Genomic DNA, 16,710 nt, shown 5'->3' with positions numbered 1-16,710 from the left:
TGTGACTTGCTGATCAAGCCCACCCCCAAGCATCCATCACCTGCACAAGGCAACAACGCCATGGTTGCCAACCTCAAGGCGGCAGCGCCATGGTCCCGCTCCAGCCCCTCTCGCGTTCAGCTTACAACCCCACATGGCACCACCCCCTTCAACACCTTCCTCGCCTTTTCAACCGCGTCTTGCCTTCTTCCACACACGCGATTTTTGTTGTTTCACATGTCAATCCCCCCACACCCTCGCCGCGCCGCGCCGCGCCGACTTTTTTTTTTTTTTTTTTTTTTTTTTTTTTTTTTTTTGGCCTTCTGATACGGTGCCAATCTATGGCGCTTTCTTTCTCCCCCGCATCTCGCTTTGTGTCATTCGGCCCATTCAGTCCATTCATTCAGAGAACTCTGCCGTCGACATTCCCGACGCATGCCATCATTCACCCTCATCCACGCTTTCCTCCCCCTTCCCTAGACATTTGGTGGCCCACATCACCTCCGCCAAACCCACCAAACTCGGGCAACCATACGTTGCAGGGCCCTCGTGGCCCACTCTTGCAACGCTATTGGTTGCCTGTGTGAAAGGTTGCTTCTCCTCAATTATCCCGGACGAGCACCTCCCAAAGGCCATGAGCCGCGTGATTCGGCGCGCCATGCCCCCAACCGATAACATGTCGATTGAACACCTTCTTGTACGACCCCGCCTCCCCGGCTCATCCGCCCCGTGCTCCTACAAATGTGTCCTTGCTCAATGCCTCATCAATGCTTGAAAATCGCATACTGATGTGGGTCCATTTGTTGCCATCTCTCAGAAAGAACCGGTGGCAGCGCCACGGGAACGTCGCCGTTCCCTGCCCAATGTCGCCATCCCCGCCAGCTATCACGTGCCCAAAGGTACCATCCTGCCTCGACGTGAGACTCCAGCTTCACGCTGAACCACTTTTGCTCACCAATGCCACGTCGCCACCTCTTGCCCTCTCATGCAACAGAGCGATCGCCTCTCGCCTCAAAATCGAGCGTGCACATGCATCGAGCCTCTAGCGATGCTGGCGACGCCCTCAAATCTCGCTCCGTCGTAGATGTTGCCAGCTATCATCGCAGTGAACAGCGCCGCCGCCGCTCCAGTCATAGCCGCAACTACTCGGGCTCTGATTTCGATTTTTTGCGTGGTGAAGAGACTTCGCTCTCTCGCCTCAGTGATGCTGGATATTCTCTATCACACGGCGATCTGTCCAGAATCAACGGTGGAGGTGGCTCCAACATGGTGCCGAGCACCGGCACCTCCCCCACCACCAGTCGCCTCGCTCGTCCCGGCATTTCTCATGGCAGCCGTCGTCGCAGCGACAGGTACCTCAACCGCCAAGCACCATTCGTGATGTGATCCTTGCGCCTCGATAGCTCATCCTCCTGCCCTGCTTGTTTGCTCTGACCATCCTGCCAAGTCGCTCCCTTCTTGAGCTTGCCCAATCGCGCGAGTCGGTTCACCAGATATCCAAAGATGCCCTGGTGCGCCGCGCCCCCCTTTGCACATACACTCGCGTGTCCGGATGTTTGCATGCTTGAGCACCCTGCTTCAAGACCTCGTCTTACCACCTGTAATGGTCGGTTGCCGAATTGCCTCTTGTCTCCTCGCCTTCCAGATGGGTGTGGCTGCCGCAGCGCAGCGACGACGCTCCTCACTACCTGCCCTCGACAACTGCACGGTATACGTGGATATTGAAGGTGTGCTCATCAACATCGAACGAGATGACCATCCTTGCCGCTCGGACAGACTCTCATCACTTGGTATGCTCCCTTTAAAGACGCCGAGGGGGGCATCATGGGCCTGGATGAACGAGGCTCCAAGCATTTTGCCACCTTGCCGGACGTGCCTGGCACACAACGCCAAAAGGTTTGTCTTATTTTTTCCGTGGGGTTGTTTGTTTTTTCGTGTTTTTTTTCCCTTGTTTTGCGGATGACGCTTTCGGCTCGTAATGCTTCTTTTGCTCACCCCTGGCGTATGCACAATGCAACAATGCATCATTTTCCAATTTTGACGCACCACGCCTCAGGAACAAGTTCCGCCCTCAATGCGACGAAGCTCTTTAGTCATCCCACCCATTGGCGAGCCTGCGCAACTTGGATCTGATTCCGAGCCCCAAAACTTTAGTGACGAGTCTGATTCAGCAGACGATCTTTCGTACATCGACGCGGAGCAATCTTTCGACGAGTATAGTGACGATGAGGACCGTGACCGCGATGCTGTCGATTCGTGCGAAGTTTCGGGCATCGGCATGGACGGTGTTGACGATACTCTGCTGGGTACCGATTTTGATAACCAAGTGAACCTCAACCCTGACCTTATCACCTTTGGCCAAGACTCGCTCGACGGCCCCAGTCCCACTCAACTGCTGGGCTCTGGGGGCCCATCGTTTGGCCGTGAGTGTTTGCACGTTGATCTTCTCGTCCGTTTGCCATGGCAGTGGTTGGAGCCCGATTTTTTCACTCACTGGAGACTGCCCCTTGATAGACATGCAGCCCTCTCCGCCAGCCCCGCGCAGCCCAGAAATGGCTACGGTGAGCCTTTCAGATTCCTTGCATTCGCACACAGTTGGCCTCGCGACCACTTTGACCCGACTCACGCCCGTGCCCTGCTCTTGTGTGCTCCGCCAAGCAGCGGAGACGCCATTCTTTATCCCCGCGCTCCCCACGCTCCCCCATGCTACCTCGTGTGCCTAGTGGCGAAACGCTTGATCTCCAATAAACGTCGCCCGAACGCCGTAGCCCCCTAGCCCCCTGTTGCCTTTCGTCAAGCCACGTCATTGCTGCCACGTTTTCCGCCTCTGCGACCGAGTCGCTGCTTCTAGACCCTCGATGCCTTTCTTCATCCCTCGTCCCCACGGGCAATCTGAACAGTTTTTTATTTTTTTTCTTTTCCAATTTTGTAGTCCATATTTTTTGCCCCCAGGCGTTCTCCTTCTTGCCTGGTTTTCACCCTTCTGTCCCTGTTTATGACCTGAATAATGGCGTCTTGCTCATGATTTGTGTTTTTTGCTTGTGCGTGTGGGGGTGTGTGTTGATATCTATGTACATCATTCATTATGGGGTTTGTTGATTTCTTATGTCCATTATTACTAGTCTATCGTGTGCTTCGGGTGCAAAGAGCGGTGCAAAGCACCCATTGTCTTGGGCTTGCTTTGGCGCTGATGTCCGTCGCAAGCTTGACTCACATGTCAACCTCTTGCACTGCGTCTATTCAATTGTTGTGCCGCGCTGTCCATGTTATTATTTTGTCCATGTTGACCTTGTTCACTGCTATTCATTATCGTGTTTAATCAGGAAGCCCTTGGGAGCAACATGCGCAACGAGCCCTCGGGGACTCGGCAAATGTTTCAACCCTTGCCCGGCTTCGCCCTCGGGCTTTCAGGCAATTGACCGGAACTTCTTTTGGTCTTTCAATTCTCTTCGCATTTGGGGATTACTGCATTCTTGTCAAGCATGCGTAACTTCATTCGAGCACACAATGCAATCATGTCGATCGAACAATTATTACTTTTGCGACTTGCGGCGACCACTCCTGCCACGCCAGGAGCCACGACCTCGGCGACCCTTGCCACCCGAACCAGTTCGCCCACGGGCGCTGCGGCTTCCGCCACTGGGCCCACCCTTCTTGCCGCTGGATTGCTGGCCATGCTGTCGGGTGGTTTTCTGCATCAACGCCCTACACAAAGCAACGCACACGTGGATTGAGAATTGCACCTTGGTCAAATGTCAGGGTGCAAAGAGCAGCTCGAACAACAAGCCGGGCACAGTCACCGCTCTGTGGTGCACAGCAGGAACGAGCAATAATGTGGCTGACGTACTCGATGCTACTGTCTGGAGCTTGCCGCTCCTGAGGCCGGGCATGAGCCGGAACGCTGTAGCGCAGAGGTGAGCTTAATATGGCATCCTCGTCGAAGGAGGGTGGGGCATGGGAGGTTAGATTGTGACCATCATCGACTGCGCTGGCGGCTCTGCCCTCCACTTGGGGCCAACTTGATGCGTGCTGTGCTTGGCGCGTGCTTTGCATCAAGAGCGGACCGGCACGAGCGGGCTTGGAGGAAGCGGGCTTGGAGGAGGCAAACTGCAGCTTGGGCTGGGAGGACGAGGGTGGTGGTGGGCTCGAGCGACGTTGAAACCGAGCAGGCAACGATGGCCGCTCACGTGCCTGTTTATGAAGCGTCGGCGCGGACGACCGCGTCCAGAGGACCGCAGGTGAGGATTGAACATGCGTTGTGACATCGGACGACGCAGCAAGGGGGGCTCGAGTGCGCGGTGGCTGCTCGAGTTGCTGTGAGGTTCTGACGCGTGCCGTGTCCCCGATAGACGAAAAAAGGCGGTTTGATTTGGGTCGGTGCCGGGACTGAAGCATCGCTTGCTTTTCCTCTGCCTCTTCCTCGTCCAGATGTATGACATGCACGGGCGGTGCCTCAGCACGCGTGTTTGCCTGGACGTGAGTGGAAGCACCAGAGGAAGTCCGCTTTGGATGCACGCCATTGCTCGTGGGCAACGTGTGTGGGGCCACTTCGTCGCCGTCGCTTTCTATCGAGTCGTGCTCTGCCTCAATCGGCCGAGTCGCAGCCGCTCGCTAAATAAATGTATGCACATTGTTAGGTGAGGGCAAGCAAGCGCAGGCCTCAGGCCGCGCCAAGATGCCCTGACTCTCGAGCAATGCAAGTGGGCACAAACTCACTTTGGTGCGAAGGGGCGAGTGGCCGATCGTGGGCCGCTTGGCGGGCGAACGGACGGCAAGACGATCGGGACTGACCACGGTTGACGAGGCTCGTGAACCCGATTTGCCACGACGCCGGCTGGCGCGAGATCGGTGCGCAAAATCTGGTTCGGAGGAGCCTAGCGGGGTGTCGGGCACCACGATCGTTTCCTGAGCGCGCGGAGTGGACGGTGAGATTGTGACGGGTGTTTGCTCGCGATGGTCCTGGTGGGGAGGCGGCTGGCGACGCTTCCATATTGGCTCTGAAACCATGGTCCTTGAGGCACTGGAAGTGCCGATTTGACTGCTTGGCTTTGGCGAAGACCTGGTGATAGGCAACTGTTCACCCGGCGCTGCGCTATCAACGTCCTCGGCTAGGGTATCACGTGCTAGAGAAAGGTCGGCAACACCCACCACAGCTTGCCGCGGAGGTGCCAGAGTAGTTTCGTCCTCAGAATCGGATGAAGAACAAAATAAGGTGTCAGGGATGCATGTTTCAGTCGCAACTACCCGGTGACGTGCCGGAGTTTCGACTGCCAGTACCTCGGTACCCAAATTGCGTTGACGTTGCCGCAATGCGGTGGCGCTCGCGTGACGTGGCTGCCAGTCCTCATCAGAGTCACTCGGGTCATCCTTTTCTAATGGTGTCGAAACAGCTCTACGAGGCTGGCGCTGCTGGCTGGTTGAGCGTGGTCTTGATTCGCTCTTTCTATCGACTGTGTCCGGGCTGGCGGCAAGGGTGGCACCAGCCAGCACATCACTGGGGGTGGAAGTTGACTGCGGAGTAACGATATGTGGCGAGTCCAGTGTTGCCTCGTGGGCTTTGGGAGACAACAAAGTGTCTGGTACGATGGTCTCGGAGGCATGGCCTACACGTGAGCCCAGATGTTTGCTGTCATGTAGTTCAGTTGGACTCGCCAGAGTATCGGGCACTTGGCTTGGGCTATACTTTGGTACGGCTGAAGGGCAAGTGCGAGCAGTGGGCGTTGAATCGCAACTCTGACCGGCCTCGCTGTACTTGAGACTGGTTCGCTGTGGTCGGCTGAGTGACGTGGGTGTCACGAGGGTTTCCGAAGCAAGAACATCAACGCCATCCAGCGGCATGGGAGGCAAGGTGTTCAGATACGGAAGCGGGGAGCCGGGATCGGGTCTGAATTCAGCTGCGGCTGCGGCTGCGGCTGCGGCTGGACTGAGACAAGCAGCCAACTTTTCAACAAGACGCTCGTCTGACAGACCGTGCTGCCGGCCCTCGGTTCGCACCTGGTGCACGCCCTGGTTTGGCAATTGAAATGGAGCCCGTGCATGCATGGGTGCAAAATTAGGGAACGACCGTACGGCCCAGGTTCGATCTGGGATGGGAAGGTGGTCAGCACATCTGTGCCGAGACGCTTGCTGCGCCCCACGCTGACTGATGGCTCGTCTTTGGTCGCCGCGTTTGGCAGAAAGTGACTTGTTAGACCGCGAGGGGCTACCGAGGGATGTTTTGCTTTTCTGGACGCGAGGTGAAGTCAAAGCTGAACGCGGTGAGGCCAGCCTGGAATGCGCGCCAGTGCCAGAATTGACCAAGCTTCGGCTACGCCGCGGGCTGTGGGGGGTAGAGGCCTGTGGTAAACTGGAGCGCACGTCCCCCTCCACGTGGTCGGGGAGGCGGGTGGGGTGAGCAGACACCCGATCAGGTCCATCTGCAGCAGTGAGAAAGAAGTCACCCGCATCCTCATCGCTCTCCTCATCTCTGACAGACATGGCATTCGTGGTAAGAGTGAGCATTCGCGGGTGCTCGTCTACGGGCCATCGGCCGTGGCGAGAGCTACAGCAAGAGTTGTCATCTGATCGCGCTCAGCAATGATTTCCTTAAACATCTTACCCGCGGAATTCCTTCCGACGCCGCGAAGGCGGAGCGAGCTCAAGGTCCTCCGAGTCATCCAGTGACATCAGACGCTTGTCCCTGGCCGCTGCATTGGAGCGGCGGCGCTGAAGGTACTTGTCCATGACAGAAGCTCGGTACGCCGAGGGTCACGACCACGACAAGGCCACAGCCCGAGAGCCTTTGAGTCACACGCTTTTCTGCGCGGCTGGAAGCGCGGTGAAAAGGTTCAGAGCCTCACCTCATGACAACCACACACACACACACACACACACACACACACACACACACACACACACACACACACACGCAAGCACGCGCACATACACGCCCATGGAGACCGGACAGAGACGGCGACGCGGACGGAGCCGGAGGGCGAGACAGATGCGGCGGGACGTTTGAGTCAATGGCGCAACAGCTGCACTGCTTTTAACAGGATGGTTTGTAACGGCTCAAAACCGCAACAAAATTCATTCTGACATTTCAAATAATTTTTGTTCACATCCTTCCTCTCTCTACTGATGACGGAAAGCAACCCAGGCAGATCGGGGTCAAGAAAAGGGTGCGCTTTGCTTTTGGGGTTCTATTTGGTACGTTTGATCGTTTTGTGTTTCGTAGGGGGATGATCCAAGTTATGTCAAGGCAAACACGAGCTCACGGGTTCAAGAGTCGAGCTCAGAGCGAAAAGGAGGGCCGTAGAAGGCCGGAAGAATGGGGTCGAAACCGCGCTAACGCGCCCAGCCCAGGCCCAAAGTAGGGAAAAGGTTGGAGCGCCAAAGAGGGAACAAAAGGCTCTGAAGATTTACAGAGACTCGCGGAGGAGAGAGCTGTACTTCTGGACCTTGCTGCGGACCGAGAGGTCGATGTGCTTCTCTCCGACGTCCACAACAAAGCCACCAACGAGGGAAGGCTCCGTCTCGTAAGTGACGGACACCTTTTGCGAGGAAGGAACGAAGCTGGAGAGCGCCGCCTCAATGCTCTTCTTCTGCGCAGGCTTGAGGTCCGAGGCCGAGGTCACCTTGCAGGTCACCTCACCGCGGGTGGCCTTCATCAGTGTCTTGTAAGCATCAATCACACCACCCGTCTCGGCCAGGCGGTTGTTCTCAGCAAGAGCACCTAACACACCACGAAAACAGATGAGCATCAGGCAACAGCCCCTTGATGATGCAGGTCGTAATCTACAGCTACCCCATCCTAGGCTTGTCTTTGCGGAGCGCACGGTCTGACACACCAAAAAAGTTGATGGTAGTTTCGGAGAACTTCTGGCTCTTCATCACTTCCTGGACGATATCTGTAAGAACCAAGCCGAGGCAGTAGGGGGGACAGAGAAGAAGATCAGCAAGAGTCGGCAAATTGCATGATTCTCAAGTTTGGACGCCAGTACATGAACATCTCGCTGCAGGCACTGGCGTACCAGACTTCTCAGCACGGCTCAGGACAGGGTTCTTGAGGAAATCAGCAAAGTCGGCGTTCGTGCCCATCAACGTCTGCTCATGATGGAAAACGGGAAAAAAAAGCACCAGAATGATGAGCCATCGAAATGGATGGCAGAGGCTGTGTAGAGCAGACGTGCCCCCAAGATGGCGGGCGAAGGCGTCTGCATACCTTGACGGCATCGAGCTCCTTCTCGACGTTGTCAAGGGCCTTCTTCTGCGAAGCAGCGCTGTACAGGGCATGGGCGTAGCGACCCTCAATGCCGAAGAGCTGGACGGGAGCCTGTGGCCGGACAAGAGACAGTCACGCCAGTCAGGGGCCTCGGCGATATCCAGAAGCCACGAACAAGGCGGAAACGCTAGTCGGAATAACCGGCGACAAGGCAGCACACAACACAACGATCATAACCCAAGGATCAGGCCTCGCACCTCAGCCGAACGGAGCGCGGTGGTGCTCAGAGCACGAGCCTGCGCGAGAAGAGCCATGATACCGAGTGGCAAGCGAGAAAAGAGACAGGAGCGACAGGGCCAAAGCCGAATGAGTTGAAACTCCTAAACCCATGTTTGATAAAGGCTCGGTATTGATGCACTGCACATGGTAAAGGAGTGATGCACGAAGGTTGGGTTCTGCTGCCTGGAGCAAGGATGTGCTCGTCCCAAAGCAACAGGTCGCTGCCGGGGATGGCAGTGGGAAAGCCTAACCCGCCGCCCTCGTGCTCCCACCCAGCCGTGCTGAAACGGCTGTGCTTCATCCCCATAATTGCAAGCTCACACTATCCCACAACCTCTCCCTTGATAGATGGCACCACCAGACCGAGCCTGCCTCCAAGAGCGCATGTGATGCCTCTCCTGGCCGAGCTGAGCGAGGAACGTACGGTCACGGCCGCGGAACGGGCGACTTGGCGGAACATGGTGGCTGTTGCTTGGTGGGTCTGACGGCGGGAAAATAACAGCGTGTTTTGTATTACTTTGTACGGAAAAATAGTGAAATAGCTTTTGTGTTACATGTAACACGTTCAATTCACGTGTGGAATTGGTTATGCTCACTTGTTTCGTTTATGGTGGAGGCGGGCAAGTGTGGCCTTGAAGGTGGTCGAGCACGCAGAGGAGAGCCGCCATGTGATGGTCAGACACGGAGTCTCATTCCCGAGGCAATCGGCTATGAAGTTGGGAGATGCTATCGATGGGGTCAACGCACAGCCAGAGGAATGAATAAAATGCAGGGTCGGGTGAATGAGTGGATGGAGCACAAGAAGACTCGCCGCCATAGGACCAGACCTGGGCAATGAAGGTGGCCAAGCGCCGGAGCTCGGCCGGGCCACCGATGTTATGGAGTCCGTCGTGGGGATCGTGGACGACGGTACATCCTACACGTGCCAATTTGTCAAGCCATTGGTGAGAATGGTTTTCTGGTCAACGACGAGGCGTCATCGAGGGGTGAGCTGAATTAGAACACACCTCCGGCCCGCAACAGGTCTCGCAGCCATTCGCTACCGTTGAAGGGCAGCACAAAGTCCTTGCGTCCGTGGGACTGCATCGGCAAGGCACTCGCCAAGATTGTAAGGGCACGAGGCGGACCACGACAGCTAACTTGGTTGCAGATCGCTGCCTCGATGCAACTCGAATGTTGCCCCGCTGGCGTGAAACACAGCAGCGATGGATGGGAAAGAAGAGCAAAGCACAAGCTACCTACAATGTACGCGTGCAGGCGACCGCCATGGCGATCGACCTGGCGGCGCCACTCCTCCACCGTCTGGGGGAAACCTACAGAACAAAACTTGTTAGTTTGGTGCGGGTGACACGCGCCATTGAGCATGCTTTTGCACACGAACCAGAAAGAACGAGAAGAGCCGCTGGTGGTTGTGGCAGGTGCAGAGCAACATCAATGGCCAAGATGGCGCCCTGACTAAAGCCCCCAAGAAAGATTTGGGAGTAATCGTAACCATAGGAACGACACAGCGTGTCCACCAGGGCCGTGATGCGACCCCGTGCTTCGGGCAAGCCTGCGAAACGCTCGACGAATCAGAGAAAACCATCCGACGACGCCAAACCAATCCACTTTGAACCGCGATGACTGGTGCGTACCAGACACGGGGCGGCGGATGAGTTCGGCTAAACCATCCTGAGAAAACGCTTTGCTCTGAACCCCGGCGTCACGAGATTGTGTGAATAAGCACATGCGATCCAAACGTGGCATGGGCTCGATGCACACGTGATTGGCCATGCTAGGTCTGAAGCGCGCGCGCACACACACACACACACCTGGAGCTCCATGACGTTCAGTGGCCACCACGCATTCATGGCCGGGGCCTGTGGACAGCAGAACCAAATCTGCGTTCCAAGGGTACATGGGCAGCGAGATGGCAAGAGGATGGGCAAAGCTGAGAGGCAAGAGCATCCCCGGAGCGTCATCCAGACGCCATGCGCCGGGGAAATCAAAGCAGATGCTGCTTCCAGTGATGTGACAACAAACGCCAGACAACAAACGGCACTTTTCCCGACACGCGTACCGAGCGTGCAGCCAGCGCGGGATTGGCCTGCGCCAGAGAGTGTCCGAGGGCCGTAAACTCGCTCGAGCTCGCACCATAGCCGTGCATCAGAACAACGACGGCCTCGGGCTTGACTCGACCTATAGTCCCACAAGCAAAGCAAGCCAACGCCCACCACGGGCAATCACAGTCAAGGTGAGGCCCACCAAGGCTGGCGCCATCCATGGCAGGAGGTGGGGCGACCTCTGGCAATCACCTACTGCGGCGAGTGGCAAAGTTGGCGCACTGCAAACCCGCAAGATTTGTGTGCTCCTCGAGCCACGCTGCTGGAACTGGTGCATCCTCCTGGGTAGAACCGCCTGTCGATGATGAGGTTTTGGGCGCGCAGGCCGCCGCCTCACGCCGCCATGCCCGAAACTTGGCTTCAAAATCAGCCCGCTCCAAGCATCCAGCCGTGTTCACACCGGCCCCCTGATCATAGCGCAGGCATGCGTGAGTTCATCCGTGCCCAAGAACAGCTTGGCTCTTCCACGCCCCTTATCCAAGTGCACGCACCCGTAGCTGGCTCCTGAGCTCCTTGGTCGACAACGCCGCCAGCTCCGCCTCCACCGCCTCCGCCATGCTGACAATTCCAATGTCTGACACTGCAAGAAGTTCAATAAAATGATCTAGAAGTAACGCTGCGCTTACTAACAAAACTGCAACAACTTCACTTTTTACTACATTGCCTTACAAGCAGTGGATCTCTCACTCCGCCTAGTGGGTGCGTCACGCGTCATGTCGGCGGTTGGACGCAGCAGAGTCTTGGGGCGGACCGTGCTTCAGCGGGGGCTGCATTCGAGCAAGATGCGTCAAGCAGCGCCTGCTGGAGATGCAGCCGCGGTCAAGTCAAAATTGCCCAAGTCATGTGTTGCTGGGATCATCTTTAATCTCGACTCGGCGGACCGCGCCAACCCAGAGCTGTTGTTGATTCAACGCGGCAAGGCCCCCAATCGAGGTGCGTAGCGCCTGGCCTTTGGCGCGCGACGCCGCCAAATAAAATAGAGTTGCTGCTCGATGTGGCACCCTCATCGCTTGCTGTTCACCCTTGGGGCTTGACTTGCGGCCCTGTGCTACCTGGCCCAAACATGATACGTCTACAGGCGAGTGGACCTTCCCAGGCGGCCACCTGGAACTTGGCGAGACCATGGCGCAGGGTGTGCGCCGCGAGGTACAGGAAGAGACGGGCCTTGAAGTCACATCCGTGGGCCCCGTGGCCACGGCCGTCGACGTCATCACACACCAGCCCAACGGCGAGGTGGCGTTTCACTTCACCGTCATCGATCTGTATGGTTTTGCCCGTGGTACTCCGCGAGCCAGCGACGATGCTTTGGCCGCCAGCTGGCTACCAATCCGAGATTGCCTCACGCGAGTCCCTTGCCACCGAGATCTCGAGCCCGTGCTCAAGCTTGTAACAGACGCCCTGACCGCAGAACGCATCGCATGGCCGGATGCGTAATCTTTTTTTGTTGGTGTGGCGCTTCTGCAGCGCGCTTCAGTTGGGCATGACGTGTTGGAGTGATACCCATGTTGTGGTCATTCAGGAAAGAAAAAAAATATGAAATAAGAAAAACAAAGGACGGGAGTGCATGGAAGAGTAGATCGAAGTAATCGAATAGACTGTTCGCGCAGCGAATCAATTGAGAGCCCGAGGCCTCCTCGTCCAGTCATGACACGGCTTTTATTGGGGTTCTTGCTTCTGTCCCCTTCCTCTTGAACATGCGTGAAACGGTTTTTACAATAAGCATACAGCAAGCAGACAGGCGCATGCGAGCAATCAAACGGCGGCCATGGGTCGAGATGCAACACCATGCAAAACAGCGCTGCAGGTAAGAAGTGCTCCTTGATCGTCCAGGGACAAGCCACATTTGATGGCTGATGGTATCGGCAGCTCCCGTGCAAGTGTGAGAAGGTTGGGCATGCTTTCCCGGTGCTGCAGCTGCTCCAGGTGGCCAGCACGCCAGGACCAGGCAGCAGCCTGTTGCAGCGAAGGCAATGAGTCACATGCGTCATTGATCATGCCCAGAAGGGCGGTTATGCCGCTACGCGTCACTGCCGACAGCGCGGGCAGCGGCTGAGCCAACAAGCCCAGACCCTGGACGAGGTGGTGGTGTGTCGAAGCAAATTCCTCGAGGCCCGCCAGCGTCCAGCTGCGCACTTCGGCCGCTGCTGCTTTAGCCAACTGGTCCAGCGTGAGGCGCCGGCGGGCCGCGACGCGTGGACGCAACAATGAGGCTAGCGCCGTGTGCAAGAAGGCTTCGCGGTGATCTCGCAGCACGCGGCGCTCGTGTGGGCCCAAGAGGCCCATGGCAATCATGAAAGCAGCGTGCGGGGCGGGGTATGCATTGTTAAGCAAAGCTCGGGTGCACGTTTTGCGCAGCGCATCCGAGATGTGCGCCCGAGCGTTAATCAGCTGCACGAGCACATGGGCCGCTGCCTCCATGTCCTGCGGTGCACGGCAACGCAGCGTCCAGCCGACGCGTGCCTCCTGCACGCAGTTGTTAATGGCCCAGTCCAGATCCAGGCGTGCACCGCTGTCACAGCGAGCGCCGGCCGCCAGCAGACGCAGGACCAGGTCGCGATGGCCGTGGCGACAGGCCGTGTTGAGGGCCGTCTGGCCATCATGATCGGTTTGATCAAGCATGACCTTGCGCGCAAGCAAGGCATCCAGCATTTCAACCTGCCGCAAAAAAAAGTACATGCATGGTGGCGATTTGAGTCATCACCGCCCTGTCCTGGGTTTAGGTAGGGAGGCGGGTGGGTGGGGCATGAGAAGATGGGTAGCAAACGCACCGACTGGCAGGCATGTAGAGACGTGGCGCCGGCCGAACTGCTTTCTTGCAAGAGATGCACCGAAGACTCGGCAATCAGAAAGACCTAAGCCGGTATCACAGTGTCAAAACGCAACGGTAAGCGGGCTGACCAAGCGACGAGGCTGTGCACGGGCAGCGCTCCATCTCAAATCGGTCGATCGGTCCAAACATACAGCAATGGGATCAGCGTGGTTGAGCGCGGCAAGATTGAGCAACCGGTTGAGCGTGGTGGCGTCTGTGACGGGATGCGCCCGATAAAGAAGCTTAAACATGGCTAGCCGATTTTGGCGGCAGGCAACAAACAGGGGTAGCTCGTCCATGTGGTCGCGGCGCGCAACAAGAGGCTGGTAGTCGCGCAGCTGCTTCCAGGACAGACCACGCGCCCAAGAAACCTCATGCTGCAGTAGCCAGCGCACAATGTCTTCACTGCCGCTGTGGGCCGCCATGTGCAGCAATGTGTGGTGCGGTGGCGATGCGGCGTACTTGTGCTCTGGCAAGCCTGGAGCAAAGATGGAATCCCACACAGGAATGGCTGTACAGAGTTGGAAAAAGAGCTCTGGATCACCGTGGCCTGCCACGCGCTCGAGGGCAGACATGGCCACAAAGCCTGGGTATGTCTGGCAGGGTCTGAGCAAGTCCGCTGGAGCCACCCCAGCCCAAAGCGCGGACGAGAGCGGTCCCCGGCCATCCAGGTCTTTGTGAAGCTGCTGAAGTCTGGCGGCTTGGCGTGCCGAGATCAACCGCCAGCAAAGCAATAAAACCAGTCCAAAAGTGATCCAGATGAGCGGTCCGACGCCAGTCAAGGCGACCCGCGTCGGCCACGGCATGCCAGCCGAGAGCGCAACTTGCCACGCAGCGGCCAGGAGCGGAACACCGCCTACAATCATACTGCGAGACCACATGCTACCCGGCGACGCGTATCAAACAGCCGACCTCGTCTTGAAAGAAAATGCCGCCCACGACGAGCTCTCACATGCTCTCACATGCTCCACATGCTCCACATGCCCAAGCGCCTGATCCTGAAACCTCAAACCGCAGCGTCGACACTTGAAAAAAGTGCTCGTCTAAAAATGATCAGTTCGCCAAAATTAGACCTTGTCATGCCAACACCGCCCCCTCTTTGTTGTGAGATGGGGTGGGGTGTTGCAACACTTAAATCTCTCTCTCTCAGAAATCTCTAAATCTCTAACTCGAAATCTCTAAATCTCTAACTCTCTCCTGTCTCTCGAAATCTCTCTCTCTCTCTAAATCTCTAAATCTTTCTCTCGAAATCTCTCTCTCTCTCTCTCTCTCTCTCTCTCTCTCTCTCTCTCTCTCTCTCTCTCTCTCTCTCTCTCTCTCTCTCTCTCTCTCTCTCTCTCTCTCTCTCTTTTTGCTTCACATCAACAACAGCAACGACGACATGATGCAGCAGCGGGCCATGCGCTTGCCCGGGATGGGGTTGGGCCTGGTTCTTGGCCTTCTTTGCCTGCTAGGGGTTCAGGCTCAGGCTGAATACACGGTGTTGATGGTGGAAAAGGCACCGCAACCGATCATCTCTTTTCTGCACAAGACGAGTGACTACCACCAGGTCTTCAACCCCTCTTGGCTGCCCGCTTCTGCGGGCACCGATGGCCGAGAAGGTCTCTTCATCCGCACCCAAGACTGCAATGCCACCGTTGGCACCTGCAGTGGCTGCAACGGCAACGGATCTAAAGCCAGTATCTTGACCTTTTCCGAGCGCTTTCCCAATGGTACACTCTCGCTCGCCGATCGCTGGCCGGCTCTCCTCTCGCACGCACACTCGCTCAACTGGCGACCATTGTTGTAGGCTCCTACTCGTATGTGCAGCTTTATAAATCAGTGGTCTTTGCACCCGATTCTCAACTCGAGGTTAGTGACCAGGCGCCCACAGATGGCGCACGTTGACTGGTTCCACTGTCACCGTGCTTCAGACATTCACAGCTCACTGCGCCTTAGATTTTCGGCACCGAGGATCCACGTATCTTCTTTGACGAAGCCGATGGCATCTATTATATGCTATACACGTGCTACGGTAGGCCAACCTCCAAGATTCGGTTTGCCCGTGGGTCTATTCTGCCGCACCCTCACCCATACCTGGCTGGCCCTGGCACACGTGCGCGCGTGTTGTTATTAGGAGAAACGGCGGCTGGACGCAGCGTCCTGCTCTGCTTGGCATCCAGCACCCGACCCCTTGAACACTGGGAGCGGCATGGGCCCGTGTTCCCTGACGCTCAGGTTGGACCATGTTGAGTCCTCTTCTCCCCACTCCTGCCCCCATGTCCACACACACGCGCGCGCCTTTTTTTTTCGGTTTTTTTTTTCTCATATCAAGTCCAATCTTGCAGGGCAGCAAGAGTGGGGCGCTCTTCCGGCCCCAGAAAGACCAGTACATGCTTTTGTGGGGTGATGGCCCGATCCACGTTGCCACGGCCGAGTAGGTCCAAGTGTCGTTCATCCAGCTTCTTGCCAACGTTGTTCCACGGTGGTTGGACCACTCTTCACACTGGCTCATCATTGGGCCTTATACTCGTCTTTGTCGATGAATGGACAGGACACCTCTGGGCTTGATCAATGCCTCATATGAAGCTTGGATTACGCCACGAGAGGACATGTTTGACGACCATGGTGTCGAGGCCGGCCCGCCACCCCTTCCTCTCTCCGATGGCAACTACATCTTCTTCTACAACTCTTGGGGTACTTCTGGAGGTGCGATCTGACTGGCACCTTGTGTTATTTTGTGCGCGTTGACACTCCCGGCTGTCTCGTTGCGCACCCAGAACGTACCATGCTGGCTAGTTACAGCTACTCACAGCTCATCAATGGGGCCCATTATATAGTCTACCAGCCGGCGTACGTGATCCTGAACGGTAGCAACCCCACACAGATTTTGCAACGACCGGACCAGCCCCTGACCAGCCCCACCACCCCGTGGGAACAGGGGCAGCCACCAGAGTTGTGCAACGTAGCCATGGTCACGTTTCTTGAGGGTGCCCGCGCGCTGGGTAACGACGTTTTTGAGGTCTTTTATGGTGGCTCTGATGCCGTTGTGGGTCGTGCCGTGGTCGCCGTGACCCTTCCACCCGCGTCTGAATAAGCTATCTTGCACGTTTTCGAATTCCAAGTCATGGATGTTAATAAAAAGAATGCCTCTCCCCCTTCCTCCCTTCCTCCATCGCGTTCAGCAAAACCTACCCTTCACATCCTCCCCCTCACGGGAAAAAAAAAAAAGAAAAGCGCGCACACATCCAGCACACACACGCACACACACGCACACACCAAAAATGCGTTACGAATGAGTTACACTCCATCGCTCGCTCCATCCATGTCAGCAAAAACCCAGTTTCGCTCCATTTTTA

At 56.7% G+C, this 16,710-nt stretch overlaps 6 protein-coding genes across 6 annotated transcripts in view; 3 read left to right on the top strand and 3 right to left on the bottom strand.

Moving 5' to 3' along the window:
- MONBRDRAFT_31909 (uncharacterized protein) overlaps positions 1-3,407 on the top strand; it is a gene marked incomplete at its 5' end in the record, with an annotated part of 4,043 nt that extends 636 nt beyond the window's left edge. The window contains 7 exons of the mRNA XM_001744713.1: positions 460-676; positions 797-878; positions 974-1,331; positions 1,625-1,706; positions 1,756-1,875; positions 2,036-2,402; positions 2,494-3,407. Coding sequence (XP_001744765.1) covers positions 460-676; positions 797-878; positions 974-1,331; positions 1,625-1,706; positions 1,756-1,875; positions 2,036-2,402; positions 2,494-2,702 — 1,435 coding nt within the window. The 3' untranslated portion in view covers positions 2,703-3,407. The remainder of the gene's footprint in view (positions 1-459; positions 677-796; positions 879-973; positions 1,332-1,624; positions 1,707-1,755; positions 1,876-2,035; positions 2,403-2,493) is intronic.
- A 105-nt stretch (positions 3,408-3,512) lies between these two features.
- On the bottom strand, positions 3,513-4,986 carry MONBRDRAFT_24358 (uncharacterized protein; the record flags this gene model as incomplete). The annotated part of the gene is made up of 3 exons (XM_001744507.1): positions 3,513-3,684; positions 3,827-4,590; positions 4,696-4,986. 3 exons carry the CDS (start codon positions 4,984-4,986, stop codon positions 3,513-3,515), a joined length of 1,227 nt encoding a protein of 408 aa, XP_001744559.1.
- A 2,162-nt stretch (positions 4,987-7,148) lies between these two features.
- MONBRDRAFT_18525 (uncharacterized protein) lies at positions 7,149-8,943 on the bottom strand. The gene is made up of 6 exons (XM_001744506.1): positions 8,886-8,943; positions 8,440-8,478; positions 8,183-8,293; positions 7,992-8,064; positions 7,809-7,868; positions 7,149-7,693 (listed from the first exon to the last, which is right to left on the bottom strand). Exons 1-6 carry the CDS (start codon positions 8,919-8,921, stop codon positions 7,380-7,382), a joined length of 633 nt encoding a protein of 210 aa, XP_001744558.1. The 5' UTR covers positions 8,922-8,943; the 3' UTR covers positions 7,149-7,379.
- A 2,293-nt stretch (positions 8,944-11,236) lies between these two features.
- MONBRDRAFT_36577 (uncharacterized protein) lies at positions 11,237-12,193 on the top strand. Its single transcript, XM_001744712.1, has 2 exons — positions 11,237-11,496; positions 11,642-12,193. The coding sequence occupies exons 1-2, from the start codon at positions 11,277-11,279 to the stop codon at positions 11,995-11,997; spliced, it is 576 nt and encodes a 191-aa protein (XP_001744764.1). The 5' UTR covers positions 11,237-11,276; the 3' UTR covers positions 11,998-12,193.
- Positions 12,162-14,253, bottom strand: MONBRDRAFT_36576 (uncharacterized protein; the record flags this gene model as incomplete). The annotated part of the gene is made up of 2 exons (XM_001744505.1): positions 12,162-13,218; positions 13,462-14,253. The coding sequence occupies 2 exons, from the start codon at positions 14,251-14,253 to the stop codon at positions 12,316-12,318; spliced, it is 1,695 nt and encodes a 564-aa protein (XP_001744557.1). The 3' UTR covers positions 12,162-12,315.
- Positions 14,254-14,771: 518 nt separating this feature from the next.
- MONBRDRAFT_7176 (uncharacterized protein) lies at positions 14,772-16,448 on the top strand (the record flags this gene model as incomplete). The annotated part of the gene is made up of 2 exons (XM_001744711.1): positions 14,772-15,084; positions 16,132-16,448. The coding sequence occupies 2 exons, from the start codon at positions 14,772-14,774 to the stop codon at positions 16,446-16,448; spliced, it is 630 nt and encodes a 209-aa protein (XP_001744763.1).
- Between the last annotated feature and the right edge of the window lie 262 nt (positions 16,449-16,710).

Source organism: Monosiga brevicollis, genomic scaffold (assembly GCF_000002865.3).
Source record: "Monosiga brevicollis MX1 MONBRscaffold_6 genomic scaffold, whole genome shotgun sequence".
Taxonomy (NCBI): Eukaryota; class Choanoflagellata; order Craspedida; family Salpingoecidae; genus Monosiga; species Monosiga brevicollis.
The sequence above is the reverse complement of the archived record's forward strand: the minus strand, read 5'-3'. Positions and strand labels throughout refer to the sequence as shown.